This window comes from Parus major, chromosome 2 (assembly GCF_001522545.3).
Source record: "Parus major isolate Abel chromosome 2, Parus_major1.1, whole genome shotgun sequence".
Classification (NCBI taxonomy): Eukaryota; Metazoa; Chordata; class Aves; order Passeriformes; family Paridae; genus Parus; species Parus major.
In genome coordinates, this window is record NC_031769.1 from 68,660,147 (window position 1) to 68,685,116 (window position 24,970).

General features: G+C 43.8%; 1 protein-coding gene across 1 annotated transcript in view; it reads right to left on the reverse strand.

Annotated features, from left to right (window-relative positions):
• The window catches only part of PHLPP1 (PH domain and leucine rich repeat protein phosphatase 1), a 136,241-nt gene extending 116,354 nt beyond the window's left edge, over positions 1-19,887 (reverse strand). Inside the window, exon 1 of the mRNA XM_015617996.1 lies at positions 18,525-19,887. Within this exon, the coding sequence (XP_015473482.1) occupies positions 18,525-19,872 (1,348 nt within the window). The 5' untranslated portion in view covers positions 19,873-19,887. The remainder of the gene's footprint in view (positions 1-18,524) is intronic.
• Between the last annotated feature and the right edge of the window lie 5,083 nt (positions 19,888-24,970).

Genomic DNA, 24,970 nt, shown 5'->3' on the forward strand with positions numbered 1-24,970 from the left:
CATGGTGTATCCACTATAGTTGCCTCCACAGTTTTTTCTTCACAAAATTATGTGAGGCAAAAGAAGAACATGGTAGTGTCGTATAGGTAAGATTATCCAGTTTTATCTTGTATGGACATAAGAATCCTAGAGGAATTTTGAGTCTCAGATAAATCAAGTATCTTTTACAGTCATCATAAAATGCAAATACCAAGGACCTGTGAATGAATATATGCCTGTACTTTCCAACTTCTAGGGTTTAAAGTAGAAATATTCAAATATTTTCAAGAAAGGTTCTACAACCGTTTTTAAACTCACAAGGAAACTGAAAAAAAGGACAGAAGCTTGCCAGGTGACAGAACATAACAACATAACCTCCATCTAATTGTCCTGATTTGCCCTAGGTTTGCTACTAGCTTGCATGTCATGCTCTTGCAAAAGACAGTGCAATGTTGACATTAAAAGTGAACCAATGACAGATAACTGTTATCACCATAATAAAATGTCTAAGAACTAGCTAAGTTGAACAGGATCAGAGGAAATTCCAAAGCCTAATTTTATCCTCTTAAGTATCTAGATATATAGGCATGTTTGCAGAAATACTTTCCATTCACATGATGGCTGCAGCATTAATTACTATCTTACAACATTCCGCTAAAGGCACACACACTGACAAATTTCATCTTACAAAGGCATATGTTTGAACAGAGTAAATCCCACACCACTAATGGTGGGGAAAAGAGACACACAAGCAGTGACTTTCAATGAAAACCAAGATGGTTTTCATATGTAAAGCTCATCCACACAGTAATAAGCCTTTCACTCCTAGTTTACCTGTGTGATAGGTCCCCAATATCAGGTTATAAAGGCAGAGGGAACAACACAATCCCATGGAGACCAGTACTTTCAGGTGATAGTACCTTGCACAAAGCATCTTGTGACAAGTGCTCGGTTTGCTTATATAAGCCAGAAGCTAAACAAAAGACTTGGCATTACAACAGAACAGGCCGCTCTTGAGCGCTCATCTACTCACAACGCTAACAGCTAGGAGAAGCAATAGCATAACTATATGTTCCAACACCCCATTTTGTTACAGTAATCATCAACTCACCAGAACATGCCATGGTAATTTAAAAAGGATAGAAATTACACTTTCTGTGTAGCCCGGCTCTCCTCTTACAGTACTGTCAGACTTTCAAAGATAGTTACCTTAACTTTAATAACCTGTATTCTGGAAGGTGAAACAAGCTAATTTCAAAACAGTCAAGTTTCTCTTCACACTCTTTTATCTCCATTGTCCACTCGGTTCCAACAGCAACCCATAATTTGCACTCATTTCCAAGTGATGCCAACGCACTTCTTGGGCTGCCTGGCAACAGGAGTTTTACTTGTAAACCTCCCCTCAACTGACACACTCCCCTCCTCCAGTACTCAAGAATGTGTGGAATAGCTGAAGCTATTTATCTTCATTTCGCTCAAGACTTTCATAAGGTGTTGAAAAAATACCAGAAAACCAACCTTGAAGCAAATCTGTGCTTGCATGCACTTTTTAGTCTTGTTATGAAATTGGGTACACAAAGTAAGTTTAAGTAGTGACCTTCTAACTTCGAAGAGATTAAAACCTTATACATAATGTGTAATTTTATACATACAGGCAAGCAGAAGGTTTTTAATATAAATCTGTAAAAGGTAAAGCTGCTACAGTACTTTTAGAGCTTAAAATGGTAAGCTGTTCTAAAAGGAAACCTGCCATGGATATTCAGCACCAGTATTTATAATAGAAAACAGAATTCATAGGTCGAAAATTGGGGGGAAAAAGCAATATGAAGAGGCTATCTACCAGCAACAATTTCTCCCTCCTTGCTTCCTTCTTTTTCCTAGATCAATCCAGACACTTGGCACCACTTTCTCAGTTGCACATGTGTAAACAGGTGACAAAATCTGTATGTAAATGCTCTTAACAGACCACGAACAGAACCAATGACACCTTGGGAAAACTACTTCATTCACAAGATTTGTAATCTCATGAAAAGCAATTCAGACCAAAACTTGCAGGATGGAGCATGGAAAGAGAAAAGGACAGAAACATCCAAGATACTCACTGACAGAGTATAAGCACAATGCTGTTCCTTATAGAAACTACAAAGGAACACTAACTCAAAAACACATTGCAGTTTTCAGAAGAACAGGAAGCTGTTCTACAAAAATCATCAGAGTTTCAAATTAAGTCTCACAGCAGGACAATGCTGAAGTCCTACACATGCCAGGATTCCAATAAAGATGGAACCTTATAAAGGTGGTTACTTAGCTTTAAGGTAATCCAAGTTTAAAACATTATTTTTAAGGATACATTGGCTTACAGGTTTTATACCCCAGCATAAAAAATGTATACTTCACCAGATGTTATGAGCCAAACACACAAACTTTGGGTTCCCCACCTCCAATTCCATTTCCAGATGAAACATGTTAGATGTTGCCCACCCTGCCTACATAAAAAGCTTTTCATCTATTGACTTTCTTGCCATTCAGGTACCAAATCATGTATATCCCACTGTTCCATCAAGCACATCTCTCTCCATTTTGCAACAGTCAATCCAGAGACATGCTAACAAGCAAATACCAGGAAAGTCTGTACCACTCCAATTCTGTATGTTTTGGTGAAAATGGCAACTTGCCCAAATCCTTCTATACTCATCCTGGATAGTTGTGTGCTTTCCTCAATGCTTCAGCTGTAGCAGCAGAAAATCCACACCAATACATCACTTTCCCTTTTCCAATGCCTTTTACGCGTGTCAGTAATGTCTATCACTGTGGTATCTAGCTATAAAGATTAGATACCACAGATCAGAGATGTGAGACGGTTCCTGAGAAGTAAATGAATGCTTAAGTTTGCAGAGCATTTTGTAGTTTTGACTAATAGCTTTGATTTAGTCATTGTTTTCCCAGTTTTCTTTCACCTCCTTGCCCCTCACTCTCCCTCTTTCTCTCATCTCTTCCCTGAACCAAAGGAAAGCCACTGTTACCAGCTTTCTTCTCACCAGGCAGTAAATACACTTCCTTATCCCCTCCTTGAGAGAGCATGAGTAATGTCTATGGACAACAAACAAATTGGCTATAACCTTAAAACTCAAATAGAAAAAGAATTACTGAGCTTAAGCAAGTTAAATATAAGCAGCCAGATACCACATGCCAGCATAAAGTTTTCCTCATCAAACTCAGCACTTCAGAATATCTAAGATTACATCTGCTAGCAAAAAAATACTAATCTATCTCTGTTCAGACAAATCCGAACATACCAAAGGATTCAGCTATCTTGGGGCTGTGGACTGTGAACTTCTCATGATTCTTTGCTCTTTCTCAAGAGCTGCCAAGTGTATAAACTGTTCCCATTATTTACTCACAGATTAACAGTTGGTAAATTGGTCCCAGGGAATTGCTGAAGAATTTTCCTTATAACCATTTCCCTTGCCTACAAAAAAAAAAAGCCAACCACACAACGCCTTCCACCCCCAACCCCCCAACCCTGAATGAATGTGAGAACTTCCTGCACTCAGAACAGCATGAATAGACCTGGCAAGTAGTCAGGGAGATAGTACAGGCCCATGAATACTCTGAATTCAGCTTCTGTGCTGCCGCTAAATTAAAGGAATTCAGGAGCCTCACAAAGGCTTGGTTATTTAATTATATTATAAAATAAAAGGCTGAATCTATTAGACAGCATACGAAAGAAACCCTTTCCCAAGTGCCTGCGCAGAACAAGCAGCCCCAGTGACTCTGCCTAACCTTCTCCCTCTCCTCAGGGTGATGTCACCACCACACTGCTGCCAGATCCAGCAGAGCTGCCGATGGAGGCAAAGCACTGCTCTACCTGCAGGTAAGAGTCCTCACCAGCTCGTCTGAGACAAGCCGTAGTTCTTTACCACATGGGTTTTTTACCTTTGTTCTCCACTCACCACGAGACTCATGACACCTGCAAGCAAGCTACAACTGTATTTATCTCTGTACCTTAAACCCCTAACTGGATAAACTGATACGTCAGCATTCAAACCCTCTTTTCAGTTCAAACGCCTTCAGCAAAAACCACAGCACACACATTAATTAAGAGTACCAGTACCAAATACCAGTACCCCGATCATGTTCTACCTTTCCCTTCTTTATAACTACCAAGGAACAATACACTCTGTAATTTGCCTTACAGGTCATTACAAAGCAAAATCAGAGCAGCTTCCTCTGAGGACTCTGTCGCTCATCAAAACACACATCTCTCAACAGCCTCACATACACACAAGAAAATGGGCAGGGAAAGAATAGCACACAGAGGGAAAGATCAAAATGACACAGAGCATTGTGCACTCATTTTTACAGTTCAGCTGGCCGTGCTTGCGATTTGGAAACCCGGGCTGGTAGCCGTGAGACAGCAGCACCTCACCCTTGTGCCTTGCCAGAAAGGTGACAGCCCTACATTTCATCAAATCACAGTGAAATGCTCAGGGTAGTGGACATGCTGGCATGGCCTAATGAGACCTGCAACCAGCTACCACCATGCTTCCCACTACCAAGAAGGGAAGCAAATATTCCCCATCCAGAGCAAAACTGCCAGGTGTGCCTGCCTGCAGACAGTCCCACAGGGGTGTATTCTTAGCATCTAGCTAAGCATTCCAGCTGTCAAAAGGACAACTCTAACTCCTGTGTGGAGAAGCAAAGGCACAAGAGAATCCAAAAAGACAGAATAGGATGTTTATGCATGAATGATAAAACAAGGTTTGTGTAATATTTCATTAGGAAAATAAGGGTATTGCACTACTTCCCTGCCACTGATGAAGACATTGTTATATTCAGACATTTCTGCTACAAAAGGTTGGTGGGTTTATAAAAATAAAAAGTGGGCATAAAAGACTTTAAGCTACAGCATTTGTTTTGGTATGGACAGCATTTACATTAAGTTTGAAAGTTAGACATTAGTCTCCAACCATCTTTAGACAATTATGTATTTTGCTGCAAAGAAGTATAGTCATATCTACAGAGAACAGTCCAAGGGATTTTCAACTGAGAACATGCTGTATGGGGAAATTAGTAGATATGCGCTAAAGTTAAACCTGAAGGTGAAAAATGCTAAGAAAATGTGAAGAAAAATGCCAGTGCAACCAGAAATCCATAGTGCCAAGGCACAATGGCCAAAGAGCCGACTGAAGAGAATGCTAAAATACCATCTCTAATTAAGGATTGCCAACATGCACAGCAACAGAACAAACTTGAACTAACAATACCACATCTGGAAAGGCAATTCCCCAAACCAAGTGCAATGTAGTTAAGAATCTCACAGATTAAAGAATCATAGATACAAGAACAGTTCACCTCTACAGAAATTAGAGCTGTTCTTGTGCTCACCAGTGACAATGGCACATAGAACCATATTCTAAGCTGGAAGGGATCCACAAGGATCACTGAAGTCCAACCCAGCACACAGCAGCCCCAAGAATCACACCATGCGTCTGAAAACATTTTCCAAACATTTCCTCAACTCTGGCAGGCCTAGTGCCATGACCACTTCCCTGGGGAGCCTGTTCCAGTGTCCAATCACATTCTGGTGGTTTCCTAACATCCATCCTAAACCTCCCCTGACACAGCTTCATGCCACTCCCTTGGGTCCTGTCACTGGAGAGGAGATCAGTGCCTGCCCCTCAACTTCTCCTCGGGAGGAAGCTGTAGGCTACAATGAGGTCTCCTCTTCACTCAGTCTCCTATTCTCTGGGCTGACCTCAGCCACTCCTCATAAGGTTTGCCCTCTAGATCCTTCATCATCTTTATAGCCCTCCTTTGGACTCTCTCCAATGGCTTGAAAACTTTCTTTTACTGTGGTGCCCAAAACTGCGCGCAACATTCAAGGTGAGGCTGCACCAGAGCAAAGCAGGACAATCCCCTCCCTCAAGTGGCTGGTGGTTCTGTGTTTGATGCACTCAGGATGCTGTTAAGCCCTTTTGGCTGCAAAAACGCACTGCTGACTCATATTCTACTTGCCATGGACCAGGATCCCCAGATCTCTTTCTGTGAGGCTTATCTCCAACCTCTCATTCCCCAGGTGGTGTGTGCATCCAGAGCTCCCAAACTTCAAGTGCAGAACCTGGCACTTGCCCCACTGAAATTCATATGGCTGGTAGGCAATCCTCTCCTGGACAGAAGTCTGAACACTGAATTCCCGGGACCTGCCTACAGGAATCCTACCTTTTTGGGGGCTGCAAGAGGAGACTGGACTTTCCCCGTACAATACTCCCTAACAGCACTTTCCTTCACAATTCAGAAAGGACAATGACTGTTAACTGCATGTTTTATTTAACTTGTCTAGTTGATCTTGCCTAGCTTAGCTGGTGACAGCAAACATGAGAACAGTGCCAAATGCTGAATCTCCTTCATGTGTGCTGTACACATTCCTAAAAAGCAGAAACTTTAAGGATGTGCTGCATGTAATACCACTATTTACAAGCCACTCTAATGCTAAAGAATCAGTACATCCAATTCTAGGTTCAAAGGCTATAACAGCATGAACTCTTCTACCATCAGCCATAATTCTTACTATGCAAAATCAGCATTTTTTTCCTTTATTTCATAATCAGTTTACAAATTCTTCTAACAGACAACCCAGGCCACATCCCTTGCCTTTTAAAGCCCTGTATTTGCTAGAGATGCTCTGCTGGATGAAGAACATACATGTGACAAAAGATTTTTTATTTAAACAAAAAAAAAAAAACCTAAAAACTTTTCAAATGCTTATTCCTGTAATGTAAAGGTACAGTACACCTTAAACTGCCTTAAGACTGTTCTTTTTGTCTCTTTTGACTACACTGTTGCCTGATCCTATACTGTTGACATAAACAGACAGCAAGTTGTTGAATTGGTTACAGCCATGTGTTGTGACTCTCTGGAGAGAATTTTACTTACTTATTTTTGCAGCCCTGTGTTAGCCATGCTAGAACAAATGCTCTTCTCCACATGTAATGCAGTGGTACTGTTTGATACAGCCTTACAGATACAGGCACGGTAGAATGAAGAACACATAAAGAGGCCTGCTGATACATGCGTATTGAAAAGAAACCCTTCAAAATCTTCAATAAGAAGACTCAAAATGTACAAAATGGCTGACTTGGTAAATGCTGCCAAGAATATCCAAAAACTGCCCTTCCAGTAGAAAAAGAAGGAGGAAAAGGGAATAAAAAAAAGGAAAAAGAAAAAAAAAAAGGAAAAAAAATAACCAGAAAAACAGAAAAAGACAAAAAATAAAAGCACTGCAAAAAAAAAGACAAGAAGAAAAAAATAAGGCAAAAAAAAAAATAAGGCAAAAGGGGTGAGAAGTATCTAGCTGCCTGTTCTGGGATCAAAGGGTCTACAGTTGATCTCTGCTTTGCAATCTGCTGACACCCTCAACTAGACAGTCCTGTTCACAACTAAGGTGACAAATCTGCATTTCCCATTTCCACAGTGTAACTAAGTTGTATCAGTTATTTGCCAGGAACTCAAAATACACCTCCTATTAAAACAGAACTGAAGCAGCAAGAGGTAGTGAAACTGCTCACACTCCAGTAGAGCACTGGAGCAAAGGATCCCATCCCACCCAGTGTTGCAATTTAAGCATCAAATACACCTCGGGTTCTGGCAGACTGTTTATCCAGAGAAACATTTATTCAGACACTCACAGAAGAATATGGCCTAGTCCACTGTAGGCTACAAGCTGTCTTAAATCTCTGTACTACAGTATCTAGTGATACTGATCAATATATCTTCATCCTATGATTCAATTACAAGAAGCTACAAATTGCAAAATAAACTAGCATCTTTTATCACAAAGATTCAGGAAAGAAGCATTCTGAAGCATTTTTCTACACATCCAATATGAAACCTGTAAAGCAAAGTAAGTAAAACAATTGAACATACTCTTCTCGTATTAGCAGGAATTAAAGTTGTCATTTGATTAAGAAGATTAAAGAGACACACACCAAGCAGTTCTCAGTGCTATAGTCTAATCTTAGCAGGGATGAATATGCTTATACAGATGATACCATTGTTCTGGAAGTCATGAAATGGAAACACTTCTTCTATTTTATAGTTGGAAATGTATTACAACAATCTTCTGTTTATTTACAGGGAATATACAGATTATAGGTTTGAATTTCATTTATACAGAGAAGGGACACATTTTTATGCCATCAAATAAACCTGCCCAGCCCCCCCCAAAAACCTAACCAGAACAAACAAACAAAAAACCCAAACAAACAAAAGGTAAGACACATCCATAGCAATCTCACAGAGCTTGGACATTTCAAATATTTTCAGTCAGTTCTTTCTTTTATTAACTAGGACTCCCAAAACAAAAAAGGTTAACTGCTTGCTCTGAAAGGATATAAACTCAGGTCTACTTCTAAGTAATCAATTTTTAATCCACACAACCATGCTTCTACCAAGACTGTACATTAGAAGTCCTCAACTCAGGAATAACTTTGTATAATTACATACTGCACAGCTTTCAACAAACTCCTGCTGGTATTTCTGAAATGTTAAGTTGCATCTCCCACACATATATGATTAACTTCTTTTTGAGACATCCTGTTCACAACCTGCAAACTATCATGCTTTATTTTCTGACCATGAAATACTAGTACCAGAAGAAACCAAGAGCTCCTAGACTGTTAACTTCAGTTCATTAGACATGCTAGCCATCTTCCAGATGTTCCACCACTTTATTCTTAACACTATGTCATTAACTTCTTTATTTCAACAGACAAGCTTCATAGCATGAAAGCAAACTGACGTAGATGCATAAAGTCAACAGTGACACACAGTAATTATGCCTGAGACAACCTAATAAGTTTTATAAATAAGATGATTGCTCACTGATGTCCCCTAGAGGTCTGTCTGTCCCACTAAGTAACACACAGAACAAGATAAAATACCTTCCTCCATCACTTAGTAGTCCTGCACTTTAGTCACAACAACCCCATGCAGCACTAGAGGCTGTGGGCAGAGGCTGGAAAGCTGCCAGGTGAAAAAGGACCTGCGGGTGCTGGTTGACAGCAGCTGAACATGAGCCAGTGTACGCCCAGGTTGCCAAAAAGGCCAAGGGCATCCTGGCTTGTATCAGCAATAGTGTGGCCAGCAGGAGCAGGCCAGCAGAGTTCCCTGCACTTGACCCTGGTGAGGCTGCACCTTGAATCCTGCATTCAGTTCTGGGCCCCTCACAGCCAGAAGGACATTGAGGTGCTGGAGCAGGTCCAGAGAAGGGCAACAGAGCTGGTGAAGGGTCTGGAGCACAAGTCTGATTAGGAGCAGCTGAGAGAGCTCAGGTTACTCAGGCTGGAAGAAAAGGAGGTTCAGGGGGGACCTTATTACTCTCTACAACTTCCTGAGAGTATAGCCAGGTGGGGAGTGGTCCCTTTTTCCAGGCAACAAGTGACAAGATGAGAGGAAATGGCCTCAAGCTGCAGCAGGTGAGACTCAGGAAGAGCTTCTTCACTGAAAGGGTGGTCAGGCATTGGAACAGCCTGCCCAGGAAGATGGTGAAGTCACTATCCCTGAAAGCATCCAAGAAACAACAGGACATGGCACTTAGTGTTTAGTTGGCTTGGAAGTGTTCAATCAAAGGTTGGATTCAATGACCTTGGAGGTCTTTTACAACCTCAGTAATTCTATGAATCTGAGTCAATAATCATAAAAGAACTCGAGATAAGGAGTCACTAATTCAGCTGACCAATCATCTAATAACCAAGTAGACTGCACAGTTAGCTCTGCTACTGTTGCTCTAAGCAGTGCTCCTACTTACTACCTGCTGTAAGAAAAAGGTTAGTGATGATCTGGCAGTAAGACAAAGCAAGTGCTTGAATGAGAACAACAAAACATCACTGTATACAATTCTGATCAGAAAACTCACTGTCCACTTAGATACTTACAACTTTCAAGGCAGTTTAAAAACTGTTGAGAGCCACTTAGAGTTCCTCCATGGTGTATATAAAAGCAAAATTGTTGCTGGTAAGGGCTTCCAAGCTTTTCTGTACCATTTATATTAGAGCCAATAATAGTTTGAACTAGGCATAGTTATTGTTTAAAGAAGCATGCAGCTTTTTCAAAGGAAAAGAGTCAGAATTAATCTCAGCAACTGAAGGTGCCTGAATCAGAGGTTTTGTTCTTCCCTCAATGCTGCATCTACATTCTCTCCTCCCCAGAGCACACATTCAGAAAAGGAGTGGCCTGCTACTTATCTTAATTACAGGTCTTACTATCTCTTTCTCCTTGGACACAAAGCTTCATAAATCGAACAAACAGGAAGAGAAACTGCATTCAGATTACATAATGAGGTTTATGTAAATTGCACCTACAGCCTAGGGTCCTGAACTTCAAAGGCATTCCAGCTCCTCGTTACCCCCTGGACCAAGGCCCATTGTTTTGTCTTTATTTAAATAAGTTGGCATGGCATTTGGAGTGCTCTGAGATGAGAAGAACTGGTTCAAGTAGCTATTATGGGGTTTTGAGAATTATGACTACAATCCAGAGCCTAGTAAAGTTGAAGATTCCTGTTGCCACTGCACAAGACCAAGAACAATTAATACCCTGCAGATGCACAAATTTACCTCTGGCCTGCAAAAGCACATTGAGTTAAATTCAAAAAAATCTTGCCCACTTACACAATTCTCATTTTCCTTCTAACCAAGAACTAAACTAGATAAAACTGGAGAGAAAAAAATCCCTGAAACTCAGTATTTTGCATCAATATGTAAATAGTTATTCTTAGCTGTCAAATCGAGGAACACACAGCTAGTTGAGCAATGAGTATTTTCAGCATCCCTCCAAATAAGTCAAAGCCAGCTGGAAGAAATTTTACTTCCCTATCGACAGAAAAAGCTTCAAATAATAGTATGCTACGTGGTGAAATTAAATTACTTCACTCCAGGAGGTCTTTCTTCCTGATTTTACAGTTGTCATTTTTAAATGTAATGTCCTCCAAATAACAGTTTTTGCCCACTGAATAATGGGGGGATGGAGCTGGAAGGGGGTACAAAACCCCCAAGAGATTACGTACCATTCCCTTTATTTCACATATTTAACCACATCCATGGGAGCAGAAAATCTCAACCACCAGATCCCAAAGCCAGAACTAGCTAGCAAGCTAACCAGGGAAGCAAAAGTAATAATGGTTGGGGCAACTGGCATAAAGAACTTGGACTATCCACTTATGTAACTAAATGATTTTATGTGACAGTGGCAGTGAGTACAGAGGGCCCTGGTGACCACATCCATGGTGAATAACAGACAAGACCCCAAAGGGGATTCCTGACCATGCCCTCTTTAAAAAAAACAAAAAACAAACACCACAGTGGCTATGCCAGCACAGACACCACAGAAAACCAGTTCTACCATTCATTTTGCCAACCTGAAATCCTGAACGGAACTTCAGCAAAACACAGTATTGTTATTCATTTAAAACCCACATACATCCCTCTGTGATGGTACAACAGCTGCTGCATTCCAAACAGCAAGTAATGCTTTTTCTTTATGTTAACAGTTTATCATATAGCACACATATAATGAAAAGTAAACTAAGAGCTAAATAAAATATATCATAAATAATAATACTTAAGTTTAAAATTCTCAGATACCTAAGGTGACTTCAGTATGTAACAGCAATCAGTGGGAAAACGTTCAATCCAATTTTGCCACAAGTTATTTTTAGAAAGTGGTATCTATGTTAAGATACCACAGTGGATAAATGCCAGACTAATTGAAAAAAAACAACTAATCTGCAACGAATACTGGTTATTTTCTAGTGAAAAATGTAGAGATTATTCACAAAAAAAAAAAAGGCAATGCTACAGCTAATTCAACTGTCCAGAAAAGCTATTTAAGGACAAAAGTTACACAAAGAATAAAACACGGCACTTTGGAATGAAGTACAAAACTGAAAAATCTAGAATTTTCACAGACATTTTCTGCCATACAATTTATAGATCTTAACCTATACACAATTCTGACACTACCATGCAGTTGTAATTTTAACAGGTTTCCAATCTCTCAGATGATTGTCATAATTAAGATATCATTGTTTGGGTTTTTTTTAAATGAGGACCACTGTCCTCCTATGATGTTTCTTAAACATCCTATGAAGGGCTTAGTGTTTCAGAATTCCTGTCTTAGAGCTAAATATAGAAAAAGTTAAGACACATTCATTTTTCGGTGAGTTTAAAACTTTTTAGTTGCTTATGAAGGTTGGTTACATTTCTCTTAAACACCTCAGAGAAATAAAAACTAAGCTGGAATCAGATGGCCAAGGCAGTGAAGTTTACAAACCTGAAGATATTTTGGAACACTCCACCCCATCCTTTTTACTTGGGTTAAGTTTCCCTACACAAACTGCAACTGACATGAAGTATCAAGATCTATTCCATTTGAATACACACAGACAAAATATTTTATCAAATACCCTCAAAGTTAACTACAGCATTGAGTTTTCTGCATTATAGAATATAGTTATTACAGAGCTACTCCAGACAAACAGCTTCCCAGAGTACAAATCCTCATTTGAGCAGAAGTTCTAAAATAGAGCAATGAAACTGACTCAAGGGAAGCTGAAAACATGTACACCAGTGCTTTGATCTGAACTAAAATGCCAGTGTGCCCCACTCCACAAGCAGTAAAATAATGAAACACTGAAGACTAAGTCAAATTATCTTTGCTTCTGTCCAAGGCAAATAAAGGTCAGGTTTGGTTTATTTTTCTTTTTTTTCCCTTAAATTAATATACTAGTAGCTTAAATAGTTATTCAAAATGATCACCCCTTAAACACAGAGGGAAATGAAGCTGTAAGGATGTGAGGCACAGGTTCCCTCCAAATTAGAAAGCTGAGTATAAGTAACAGTCTCCAGGACTTCCATCTCTAAGCTTGTATTCTATGGAATTCTGTATGTATATATTTTTCAAACTGACCTGTCCAAGCAGGTTTTCTTATATGTGCCTCTTTTCTACAGGACCACTTGAATAACAAATAAATATCTCTTTAAATTGTTTTATAAAGAGATTTTTTTTAACTATCAAAGCAGGTTTTGATAATCAAGAAGCACGCACCAGTTGCTAACACTGCATTGAATTAATCCTTTATTTTCGTACTATTAAGCAGTACCTTCCCAAGAACCATGTAGTGCTTTAGATGCATAGCAGTCTGTCACTGTCCTAATAGAACAGATGGATGCTTAAATTAGAGAAGGGCTCTTAGGTATATCAGCAATTCCATCATCAAGATGATATTTGTACAGTTTAAAAAAAAGCAGGGGGGGATAATTGGTAAAAATTGCAAGAGGGACAGTATCAAAATACATTAAGAGAAAAGAAAGGAAAAAGAATGCCATGTTCTGTGCTGCAACAGTGAAGAAATTCAGCTCCTGGATGCACCAAATTAGGTACTACATATTTAGTATAAATAGTAACTATGTACATCACACTAAAATCTCCCGTGTCGGTACTTAACACGTACTTAAGTTATGGATGCTAGCCAGGAGTACAACAGCATTTAAAAGTTGCAAAGACCATTGTACTTAGCAGCTGTCACATACCAAAGCTCAGCTGCGGCTGCACCAGCATTCCAGCACTATCTGCATGGCTCCTCCTTCGAAAAAGCCTGAGAACCCCCCTGGAAAGCTGCCTACATCAGAAAGACCCCATTCCAAAGGAGATAAGCAGGTGGAGCTAGCCAAAGGCAATGCAACCATTTTAAACTTCCCTGCAGAACAGGACTAAAAATGTCATTACCTTGGTACCGACATGGACCAAGCCCAGATTTAAACTGCTATGTCGCTGAAACGTGAGAGTTTCCCAAGGAGGAAAATTTTAGGCATTACTCCTCTCGCAGGAGATGCCAACATATAAATGATTACAAGGCAAAGAATGTTCATCGGAGTCACGTTAAGAAGAAAAAAAGAATCAGGATTATAGCAGCCCTAGGCAGAGGTTGTTTTTCCTTTCGGTTTCAGACAAGTTCACAGAGACCTCTCCTGTCCAATCACACCTGCAAAAAGACATCCATTCACATTAATGTGAATTAATTCCTTTCATGTTGAAGATATGAGATGTCAGAACTATGTCAAGTGTTCCAAAAGCAGCTCTTTAGGGCACAGCTGTTCTCCCACACTCCATAATAAAAAGTGTGTCTCTGGCATGCTTCCCCCCATAACCGCACTTAGTCACCTTAAATTGAGTTTATCAGTGTATTAAATAGCTGAACTGAGTTATTCACCAAGTAGCACAACAAGCAGCCAGCAATTCAATGCATTTCACATAGCTCTGCATTGCACAGCACCTTCTAAATTAAGCATCTAAAACCATGCTTCCATCCATCTAGCTGGAAGTCTCTGTATGACCCCAACTACAAGGTGTACTTTTTTTAAAGAAGGCAAGCAAACACAATTGCTCAGAGCACTGCAACTGATCCTGACACAAGATCTTTCCCCCCCCATCCTTTTTCTTTACTGGACAGAACAACATCCCTTATAACATACTTCAAGACCAAACTAGATTCGTTTTTCTTCACAGCTTTCCAAAAGGCCACGTGAGCCAAAAGGATCTCTTCCCAAATAACATCTGACAGCCAGATGCAAAATTAACACCCTTAATTACATCTGGCATTTCTTAGTATTCTGCCTATAGGCAGTCACCTACTGAAAAAGTGATATATTTGATGACACAGGCAGGTGCAGAAGCCCAGTGTCACATTAGGGGGCAGAGAATTTGATGGTGGCCAAGTGCCAGAATCAGAAACAACATCACCTTTCAACACTAAAACAAAACAGCCTCAAACATCTATTGTACTGAACCACTCTTCAAGACCAGGATAGTATTACTCATGCTCCTTGCCATGCAGAAGCTCCAGAGCACAACATATAATCCCATGCTTATTTTTGATCTAAAACAAATAAGCAGTTTTGCAGTTTTTAATGAGACTGTTGTATTAGCCTGTTTTTCCTTCTACATGCAAATTACCAGGATGTCAAGGCCACTGGGACAACAATTATTTTTATGAAGCAATAAGGAATACTATAACTTGTTTGCAAGAGGTCTTCTGGATCACAGCCACTCTTGAGGTTTTAGGAATAGTTTACGAAGTCTGACCTAATCGGTCTCCCGGCGACAATATCATGACTGTAATTGCACTATGGATTCTTACACAGTTCCATAATTCAGTCACACAGTATCTCAGCAGAAAGCTATTTAACCATGTCCTTTTAAATAGAGATGAAGTATTTCAAACATTGAGGTTAAATTAAAACATTATCTTTTGTTAAGATAAATTTCAACAGATAAAAATTGACATGCCTGACCAATCACTAATGCCCAGTTTTGCTCAAATTGATGTTACAGGAAGTAGGATCAGCCCCTTAAAGCTGTAAGGGATTTTGTTTTAGCGGTGGTGTTATCCATTTAATGCTTAAGAGTCAAGACACTGACAAAATCAACCACATTCACACTCTTAAGGAAGAAAATGAGAGGAGACACCAGAAGAAACATGCACTAACCACATTCTGAAACAAACCAAGGCAATGTACAGGAAGCACTTTTACCTTCTTAGTGTCCCATTTTGGGTTTGAGGGTTTTTAAAAGATCCAATATTTAATTTACAGAATATTTGTGGACTGCTATTTATTAAGAAAACAGTTTTGTCAAAGCAGAAAAATCTGACTCTCTCCAGTTCTCCCAGCAATATTTTTTTTTTAATCTGTGTTTTCCAGATTCCACAACAGGAGAAATTACCAGCCTACAGCAATCACTAAAACTATTTGCTATATTGTCATACGTGGAATTTGTAATGGTAAGTTTCAGTAGGGTCACCTTCCAGTCTTAAAACTGTCTCTCCTCAAAAATAAAAAACCCCAAAGTCATCACTTTGCTTTCTTCTCTCTCCACTCCAGGGGGATTAGGTGAAAGAATTCCTTTTAGAAGCAATGCAATAAATCCAACCTAGGTTTATGCCATTTCACATCAGTACAAAACCAGTATCACCAAATCCTACTGAGACAGCTTGCAGGAAATTACAGGGATAGAGATACCAGTGGTTCTCTATCCATTGGGACAAGCCAGGCTACTTAAATCAATGAAGTCCTAGGCAAACAGGAAATCACTGTTTTAAAGTTTTCCTTAGGGTATTATCCTGGAGGATCATTTATTAAAAAGGTATTTCTCCTAAGCAAAACACTTAACTTTGGGGCCAAAAAAATTGCTCCCCGTTCCAGCACAATTTGGTGTGGATTCTTTTTAAGTTTCTCTCCTTCCCTCCCTTTCATCTTTGGGTTGTGTGTGTGTATAAAATAAGGAAGCAGAGAAAACTTGCCAAGACGGTTACATAAAATCAGTATGATTACATGTCAGTAATATTTTCTTAGCTGTTTTTGGCTGGTCTGGTACCTTAGATGCTGCAACCTTTCTGTTACAAGCACCTGATCACAGGTGTTTTAGATGTTGCTCACAGATCCTCTCAAAGAGATAAGGATTTCAAAAAAAAGGTGCACTTTTGAAGTACAGAGGCATACTTGTTAGCATATGAACTTGCATAAGAAATTTGCATTAATTTAATCCTATGTATGCTCACAGAAATACCTTTCTATCCAGTAGTTTTGCACAAGGAAGTCTAAAATGTATGAGCTACGTTAGCAGTCAAGTTGAGACACTGAAATAGAACAGAGTTGGAACATCCTCATTTAGCATGTATAATTAATAATTTAATGCATTAAAACTACATGCAAACAGGCTTAACTGTGTGTAAGACTTCGCTATGTTTCCTGATTGTGTTTTCTTTAGAACACATCCTGTTAGAATAGGAGGCACACAGCTGTCCCAATTTAAAACACGTGTGTGCATCCCCATTTAATGGCGGGGTGGGACTGGAAATAAAAGAAGCAACAACCCTCCCAGATCACCTGCTGACTTCCATCCTCAAAAGCAGGCAAAGAAACACAAAAGACCACAATGATCATCTGAAAAAAAAAAGTACTTTAGGCTACTTTCTAACCCAAATGCATCTAACCTATTTGTGTCAATTCCTTTAACAAATACTACTTTTGCACTCGTTATGCCAGGGTCATTGTACAATCAAAAAATCTGAAGAAAAGCTGAACTGACCACTTGCCACCACTCCCACATTCTCTTCTGAATAAAGAAGGCCACTTATCCAGCGAACTGTTCTTCCCACCCCACCATTACCAACTCCATTTGACATTCAGCAGAATTCACTCAAAAAGAATCTCTGTATTTTTCAGAGTTAAAGCACTGAATTCTCACAGTTCATTGAAGGACCATTCTGCTCAACCAGCCCAGCAAGGGGATGGATGACATGCGCTACTCTGATAGCATGACTTCATCTCGGGGTATCGCATTTACCTGTTTCACAGGAAAATTTACAAGGTATTTGAATGTATACTTGGACACTAAACAATGTCTTATTTTTGAAGAGATGTACAGGATAGTTAAAACCCAAGAAGCTCCGAGATTATAGCAAGTCTTTTACACAAAACAACTCAACTGACACACAAAGTATTTTTAAACCTCCCTAAAATTGCAGAAGGTTGCATAATTAAAACGTGGGAGCTAACTTTTCCACCCAACACTCTCCAAATTCTGTACTGTATGTTGTAACAGCAAAGCTGCATTACAGAGCTTCTCCCTTTTCATTATAAAGCTTTTGACCACCCCGCTTCCAAAGACCATGACTTGTGCCTCCCTACTTCTCTCGCTTACTGCCCTCAGTCTCTCGGTGAAGTCCCACCACTCTAACGGGAAAAACTGATGCCAACAACGCGGAGAGCCAAGAGCACGATTTTGTTTGCAGGAATGCACCGCTCTCAGCTCGGGCATCTGCGCGCCCTGTACTGCTGTAACCCGTTTCAGGAGCAAGAACTGTGCGGGGCTTCCCCTTGGGAGCCAGCCGGCCGTGCCCTCGGCTCTGCGATGGGGCGGGCTCGGCGCTCCCCGGAGCGAGCACACAGCTCCACTAAACTGTGAGCGAGCTGCCCGCATCCCGCAAACATTTGGAACAAACAGCCTTCGACCTCCCGTGCCCGGCAGCGGCACCGATGCAATTCCTCGTCACTAGGGAAAGCAGTAGTAGATTAAGGCTGATTTAACCTCGGACACCCAGTGCCGCTGAACGGGAAAACAACACAAGCACGACCTCCATTACCGAGGCGCTGAAGGAAGGGGAGGCTGCCCTGGGCACAGCGCTGGAGCAGCCTGGGCGCCGCTGACATCGCGGCTTCTCTCGGCAGCCGGCTCAGGGCAACGCTTCCCGCTGCCGCCGCCGGGGACCTCCCGGCACGGCCCCTCCCCGGCACCGAGACACCCGCGGGCCGCCTTCCCCGTGACAGGGGACAGCCCCGGGCCACATTCCCCGTGACAGGGGACAGCCCGGCGTAGGAGCAGCGCCCAGCCGCCCGCACGCCCTCCACTCACCCCGGCACCCGCCGTGCCAACAGCCGGTGGGCGCGGCTCCCGCCCCTTCCCCACGGTCGCCCCCCGGCCCCGCTCACCGGCGTAGAAGCGAATGAGGCAGCCGGTCTCCGAGTCCATGCCCTCCTCCTGCACCCGCCACAGGTCCCGGAAGCCCAGCTGGGAGAGGTAGTCGTTCTGGATCTGCAGCGGCTTCTCGTGGGCCTCCAGCCGCCGGCTGGTCTCCCCGTGCAGCTGTACGTACAGGGCGGGCGGCCCCGCTGGCTGCTCCCGCCCGCCGGCCGCGCCCGCCGGCACCCCTACTGCCCGCCCCGGGGGCAGCTCCCCCGGGCAGGGGGGGCCCCGGCCCGCACCTGCTTCTTCCACCCCGTCGGGGGGCGCCGGCTCCACCTCCAGCTCGTCCGAAGAGGACGAGCCGCCGCCGCCGCCGCTGCTGTAGGGGTCCAGCCGGTCGGAAACGCTCTCGGCACTGGGGCTGAAGCTCTCGGTGTCGGAGCCGGTCGGCCCCAGCTCCCCCAGCAGGGAGGGACAGGAGAGCGGCGGCCCCGCAAGGTACAGTTCGGCCGGCGGCGCCCCGGGGCTGAAGTCGGAGGGCGCCGTGCTCGGCCGGCCGCCGGCCAAGTCGCTCTCCTCGGCGCCGCTGCACAGCGGCAGGCGGTCGGGCCGCGCCGCTTCCCCGCAGCCTCCTCCGGACAGCCCGCTCCGCGTCCCCCGCCGGCTCCTGAGCTTCTCGTCCGGCTGCGGCCGCAGCCCCTCGGCCGCGGGCTCGGGCGTCGCCTCGGCGGGGCCCGCCGGCGGCTCGGGCGGGGGTTGCGGCGGCGGCGGCGCGCCCGCCTTGCCCAGCACTCGCACCACGCTGCTGCCGCCCCGGTGGCCGAGCTGTTGCAGCCGGGCGGCCACCTCGGCCGCCGTGGTCTCCAGGGTGCAGAGCACCGGCCGCAGGTAACAGTTCATGTGCCGCTCGTAGACGTGGACGCAGCCCCGCTGCAGGTCTCGCCGCACCCAGTCCCGCTCCGGGGGCTGCAGGGGCTGCAGCTGCCGGGGCGGCTTCAGCAGCAGCAGCGCCTTCCTGTCCAAGCTGCGGGTGCCCAGCGAGGGGGCCGGGGCGCCGCCGGCAGAGGGGGAGGCGGCGGAGAGGTTCCTCTTCAACCTCCCCCGCCGCAGGAGCAGGGAGTTAGCGCTGCCGGCCCCGCCGGGGGCCGCCGGAGTCCCGCTGGCCGCCAGCGCCGCGGGAGGAGCGAAGCCGCCGGCTCCTCCTCGCCTCCGCCGCGGGCCGCCGGCTGCTTTGCCGTCCAGCTGCCCGCCACCGCCCGACGGCTCCGCACCGCTCTCCGCCTGACTCCTCCTGCCCGGGGAGCCGCTCTCCGGCTCCCCCCGCCCGCTTCCCGCCGCCGGGGCTTCTGCCGCTCGCTGCTGCGCGGGCTCCATCGCCCGCGGGGCCGGGGATGCCGCCGCCGCCGCCCTGCTGGGAGCGCCGCTCGGCGCGGCGCGGGGGGGCCGAGCGGAGCGCGGCGCCGCGTCCCGGGGGTGGGAGGGATTACGTAGCAGCCGCGGGAAGCATTCCGCCGGTGCCCGGCTCAGTCCCGCTGCCCGGCAGTCGCCAGCGCCATTAGGGAGGGAGGGAGGCGAGGAGCGAGCGATCCCGCCGCCGTCCGCCGCTCCCCGCGCGCGCGCGGCTCATGAATATTAACCAGCCCACGGGGAGCGAGGGAGGCTCGCGAGGGTGACGCCACCGCTCGCGCGGCGGGGCGGGGCCTCGCCGATAAACACAGCGTGACTCCCAGCCGGCCTGGGCGGCGCGCGGGGGCCGCTGGGAGCTGTAGTTCCGCGGCGGCCGCAAGTCCCGTCAGTCCCGCGGCTTCCCGCCGGCCCCGGGGAGCGCGCAGGCTCCGGGCGGGAGCGCGGGCGGGACGCGCTGGAAGCGTCGGCGCTTCCCTGCGCTCTCCTGGGGGGTGTAGCGTGCCGCCCCTCGCAGCGCGGGGCTGAATCCCTGTTAAAATTGTTCCAGGACTTTGTCCCGCGCTCCGTGTTTATGTTCCTTAGGTCTGGCCAGAGGGTTTGGCAGGTCCAGTGGCCGCGCTCAACCGCGTTCTTCGCGTTGGCTGCCTCGGCGCAGAGCCCAAGCAGTGAGCTCTGACAGTCTTCCCCCCCTGAAGAGGGAGATGATTTCTCCAGATCCAAGATGGAGAGAGACATGGAAGTGTGGGTGGAAACATACATGTCTATGTATATACGCGCACATACCGTAAAGAGAGCTGCTTCGTGAGTAGACGCAAAGAAGGTTTCAGTGCCATTAGTCTGTCATTGTATTTCAGGGATTAAAACCTACCTGAGATGCCTACTGGTGGAAAATTGCTGAGAAACAGCCACTAAATAAAAACATTTTTTTAAAAAAACGCATCCCATGATTTAAAACAAATTACTGAAAAGGAAAATTAGATACATTCAATTAGCAGTGTAAACGTGTGTTTTTATACTGCAAGGACACCATACTATGGAATTTGGAGAAATCTCTTATGCTCCTGGAAATGTTTTAGCTGAGTAATGCTTGCTGGATGGGGCTGTAACTGCCTGAGATCTCCTTTTTAATACATTTTGTAAAGTCACAGCAAAGCATGTTGCCAGATATTCATGAAAAACGCAATAGACTGCAATAAATTGGGAGTTCTGGGCAATTGACCAGTTACATCAATATTAGGGGAGATAAATCATCACCAAGAGCCCCGAGATAAACTCTTGGCAAAACATTATTTTTAGCTGGTCGGTCTTTTTAGTGCACACATGTAATATATGAACTCAGAAATAAGACAGAACCATAATAAAATTAAGGTTTACCTTTCCTAATAAAGCATTTCTCCACATTTACACATTACTCTGTTCATACCGCATAGAAGCATATGAAACAGGGCACAGAAAACAGTTATTCCCCAAAGAATTTACAATGGAATCATGTAGCTGCCTTTTAAAAGTTTTTTGTAACAACGAAGCTGATGTTTACTGTGTGTGAAAACCATCCACTTTCCAAACAGAACAATCTGAAAATTAACTGGTCTGATTGTGGTGTTTGTGCCGAGCCGTATCGAGAGCTGCAATCACCAGCAGGAACTTCTTTGGAATTCAAGAGCACAAACTGACAGAAGGTGACGGCAGCACTTGGCCATTAAAGACTTAAACTGGTGCCCAAAACCTCCTTTGACAGCAGTGACACACAGCAGAAGTCAGAACTGAGTAGATGAGCTGGGGTTCTGGCTGTTTGATACATTCTGATTTATTTCTACTGTTTTGCACCACCCTTGTGCCACCTACTTCATAGAGGTTACACCAGGTCCTCTGATTTAAATGTGTGAGAGAAATGTTCTACATGCAAACACACACAGACACAAAGACACACTCAGGAGACAGCAGGCTCTAGGGACATTATTTTTAGTGATGATTCTCCAAATGTTTCTAGCAAATAGTTTCCAGCCCTTCTCTTCTTTGGTGGGAGTGGTGAGAGAGATTTACCTTTCTCAAATTGTTCAAATACCTGAATGCTCATCCACACACAGAAAAGGTCCAGAACACAGAACCAAAGTGGAGTCTCCTGGGGCTTCCAGTTTTCTCCCTTGTGGCTACATGTACGCACATGTGGCTATCATGTACATGATGCTGCATCGTACATGCTAGTGACATCCCCCTAACAAAGCAGATAAACAAGCTGAACATCAGTTTGAACTGAGCTCAGCTGATTTGTCCTCTGCCCTAACTGGAAGACTGTCTCAGGGCCACCTTGTCCTCCCTGTTGGGAAATCCCTTCCAGTTTTCAGCCTGAATTTTACACATGGGTGGTCTATGCACGTTTGCTCACATGCCAGCATTGCATTGCCCTTTGACTCAAATAGCTGCGGTGCTTTTTTTTTTAGCTCCAGAGCCTTTACCCCAAGGTGCTTAGAAGCAGCAGCAGTATTCCCTGGCAGGCTTTGTTTTCTCCCTTGGGTAGACTTAAACACACTCTTGTTGTGTCCTCTGATGAGATAATTCCCATAGTGTAGGAGCACGCAGTTAAGGTCATTTGGACAGCCTTGGGTCAGATCCTCCATGGCGTGGACTAGTTGATATCCACAGCTCTGGATTTTCCCTGCAAGTCCACACGGAGCAGCAGTCATCTGCAGTACAACTCAGAGAAGTGGCCGGGGACTGAGCTGACCTTGCTCTCCCTCTTGCCAGACTAACTCACTGCTGCCAGCAGCCCTACTCATGAACAGCTTTATGCAATTAAAAAAACAAAATAGCTGTACTGAAGTCGTGATGGGGGGGAAGTTGTTGGACTTATCTCTGCCCTGTGAAATTTGTTCAGGAGCAGAAGGCTGCAATGAGGCTCCCAGCATCCTGTGAGCCGCGAGTTGAGCTGTGAGAAGAAAAGGGAGCGTGCGGTCGATTTTCATACTTTGCTGAATATGAAGGCGGCAGTTTCTGTAGTGGCCTAGCACTTCCAAATGTTAGCAGTATCCAGCATGGTTATTTTTGCATAAATGTTCAGGGAAGTGTGCTTGAAATCTCTAAGTATATGCATATTTAAATTGAACTTTCCAGCTTATGAGAAAGCTCTGCTATTTTCCAGTATCTCATATACACTCTTAAACTTTCCTGAAATTGTGAATTTTGATAGGGATTAGCTGGTGTTGTCAGACATGGGAATGGAGTTTATGAAATTAATGTTTGACAGGAGGAAGTAGAAGGGTGAAGTACACATTTCCATTTTCTAAAGTTGGATTGATGACAGCTGTTTGGGAGACAGGTAAAATGAAACAGGGTAGTTTACAATCTGCAGTTTTCCGACCAGACTTGGGAGATCTTGAGGAGGAGTTTTCTGATTACAGGAGTTTGGCAACAAAAAATGAGGGAATAAAAAGTAATTTATCAGAGATTACTATCAATTACTCCATACCAGAACTCTTTATACTAAACGAACTAATTATACACTCACACACACAGGTGCAGGAAAATGCCAGAAGGTCTTGAAACCACAAGACTTTTGAGGACAGTGTTACATCCAGAGGTACCAGACCTTCTCTGAAATCCTCATAGAGGCTGGATCTGTTGTGATCTTCACTGTCTACATTTCTGCTGGCAGCTGCTATGGCTACAGCAGGAGGCATCAGGCTCTGTACACATCCCCAGAGCTGACTGAGTAACTGCAGTGGTGCTTGGAGTGTGTTAATTCCTGCTCAGCCTCTTCTGAAATCTGCCTCCCCCAATTCTCACAGATTCCTTTAAAGCCCTTAGGGATACACTGCTGTTATTAGATGTTTCTACAAGGGAGGGGACTGATTATGGGCATCAGCTGATGTCTGTGGTTTTCCTTACTCTTTCATTATGAATGTAGAAGAGAGGACCAGGTCCAGCTTTGATTATATTGCTGCCAGCAGTCAGTTCTATTCTGTTCTGTTTTTTGTTAGCATTATACCCCTTCATTTCTGGTAGCATCTTGGTTTAGCTACGGTTAATGTCCGCTGCAGTGGGATAGTAAACAGCTTTTGTAGACTCAGTGTTACCATAAACTATACTCAAAGGAATTTTTTTTTTAAAAAAATTATATCAAATACACAGTGAATACCCAGTTTCAGTTTTGTTTTCAAAGATATCACTGCAAAATAATCGGTCATCATTAAACAGGAATTGCTTCATCCCCAGTCCTTGACTACAGAAAAAAATGACAAGTCAGTTCTGGATCAAAAGCTGAGCGCTGAGAAATGCTAGTGTGGGAAAGATTATATTTTACTTTCTCTGCTGTAAGTCATCTTCAATGATGCTGCTAAATGTTCATCTGTGTTTCAAGAAGGTATGAATCACTTTAGTGATTCCAGTGAACATGTGAAGATGGAGAGGGAGCTTAGAAAGAAAGAATTTGATGTCCTTCAACCCTGCAGAGTGTTAGGAAGCTTACTCAGCTCTCTTCTTTAGTAGTCTGTTTTTGTAGTGAAGAAGAATTTTTCTACAGATGACAAAGCAAGAGACTTATTTCAATGTCAAAGTGCTGAAACAAAAGACATTTGCCACTGTATGCGTAATTCAGAGACCAGGAGATGGATGAGCAAAGGGACAATTTCAAATTAAACATTATAGTAAGAATAACCTTCTTTCTAAAGAGAAATTGACTGTTGTCATATGGAAACTGTTCTCAAAATAGTATTTTATCAGCAGGGATTAATTTCATTTTTCAAAGTGCTAGGTATGCACCTGTGCCCTTCATTTGCATTTGCCACTGCCACAGCTATAGGAACAAATTGGATATACATACAACAAGGAACTGAAATTTTATGCTGGTTGCTGCTCCTGCTTTGAACTTGAGCACAAACGTGTGTGCACCTTCTGTGGCAGTTGTACTCATCTCGGTGTGTAAGGCCTTCAGTGTAGTAAGGTATTTAAGATGGTGCTTATATACAGGGAAACTTTTACTTTTTAAAGTGTTCTTCTGTTGAGGATACAATTAAGAACTATTCTTGATCAAGGAAGTTTCCATTACTCAGTGCCTGAATTATAATTT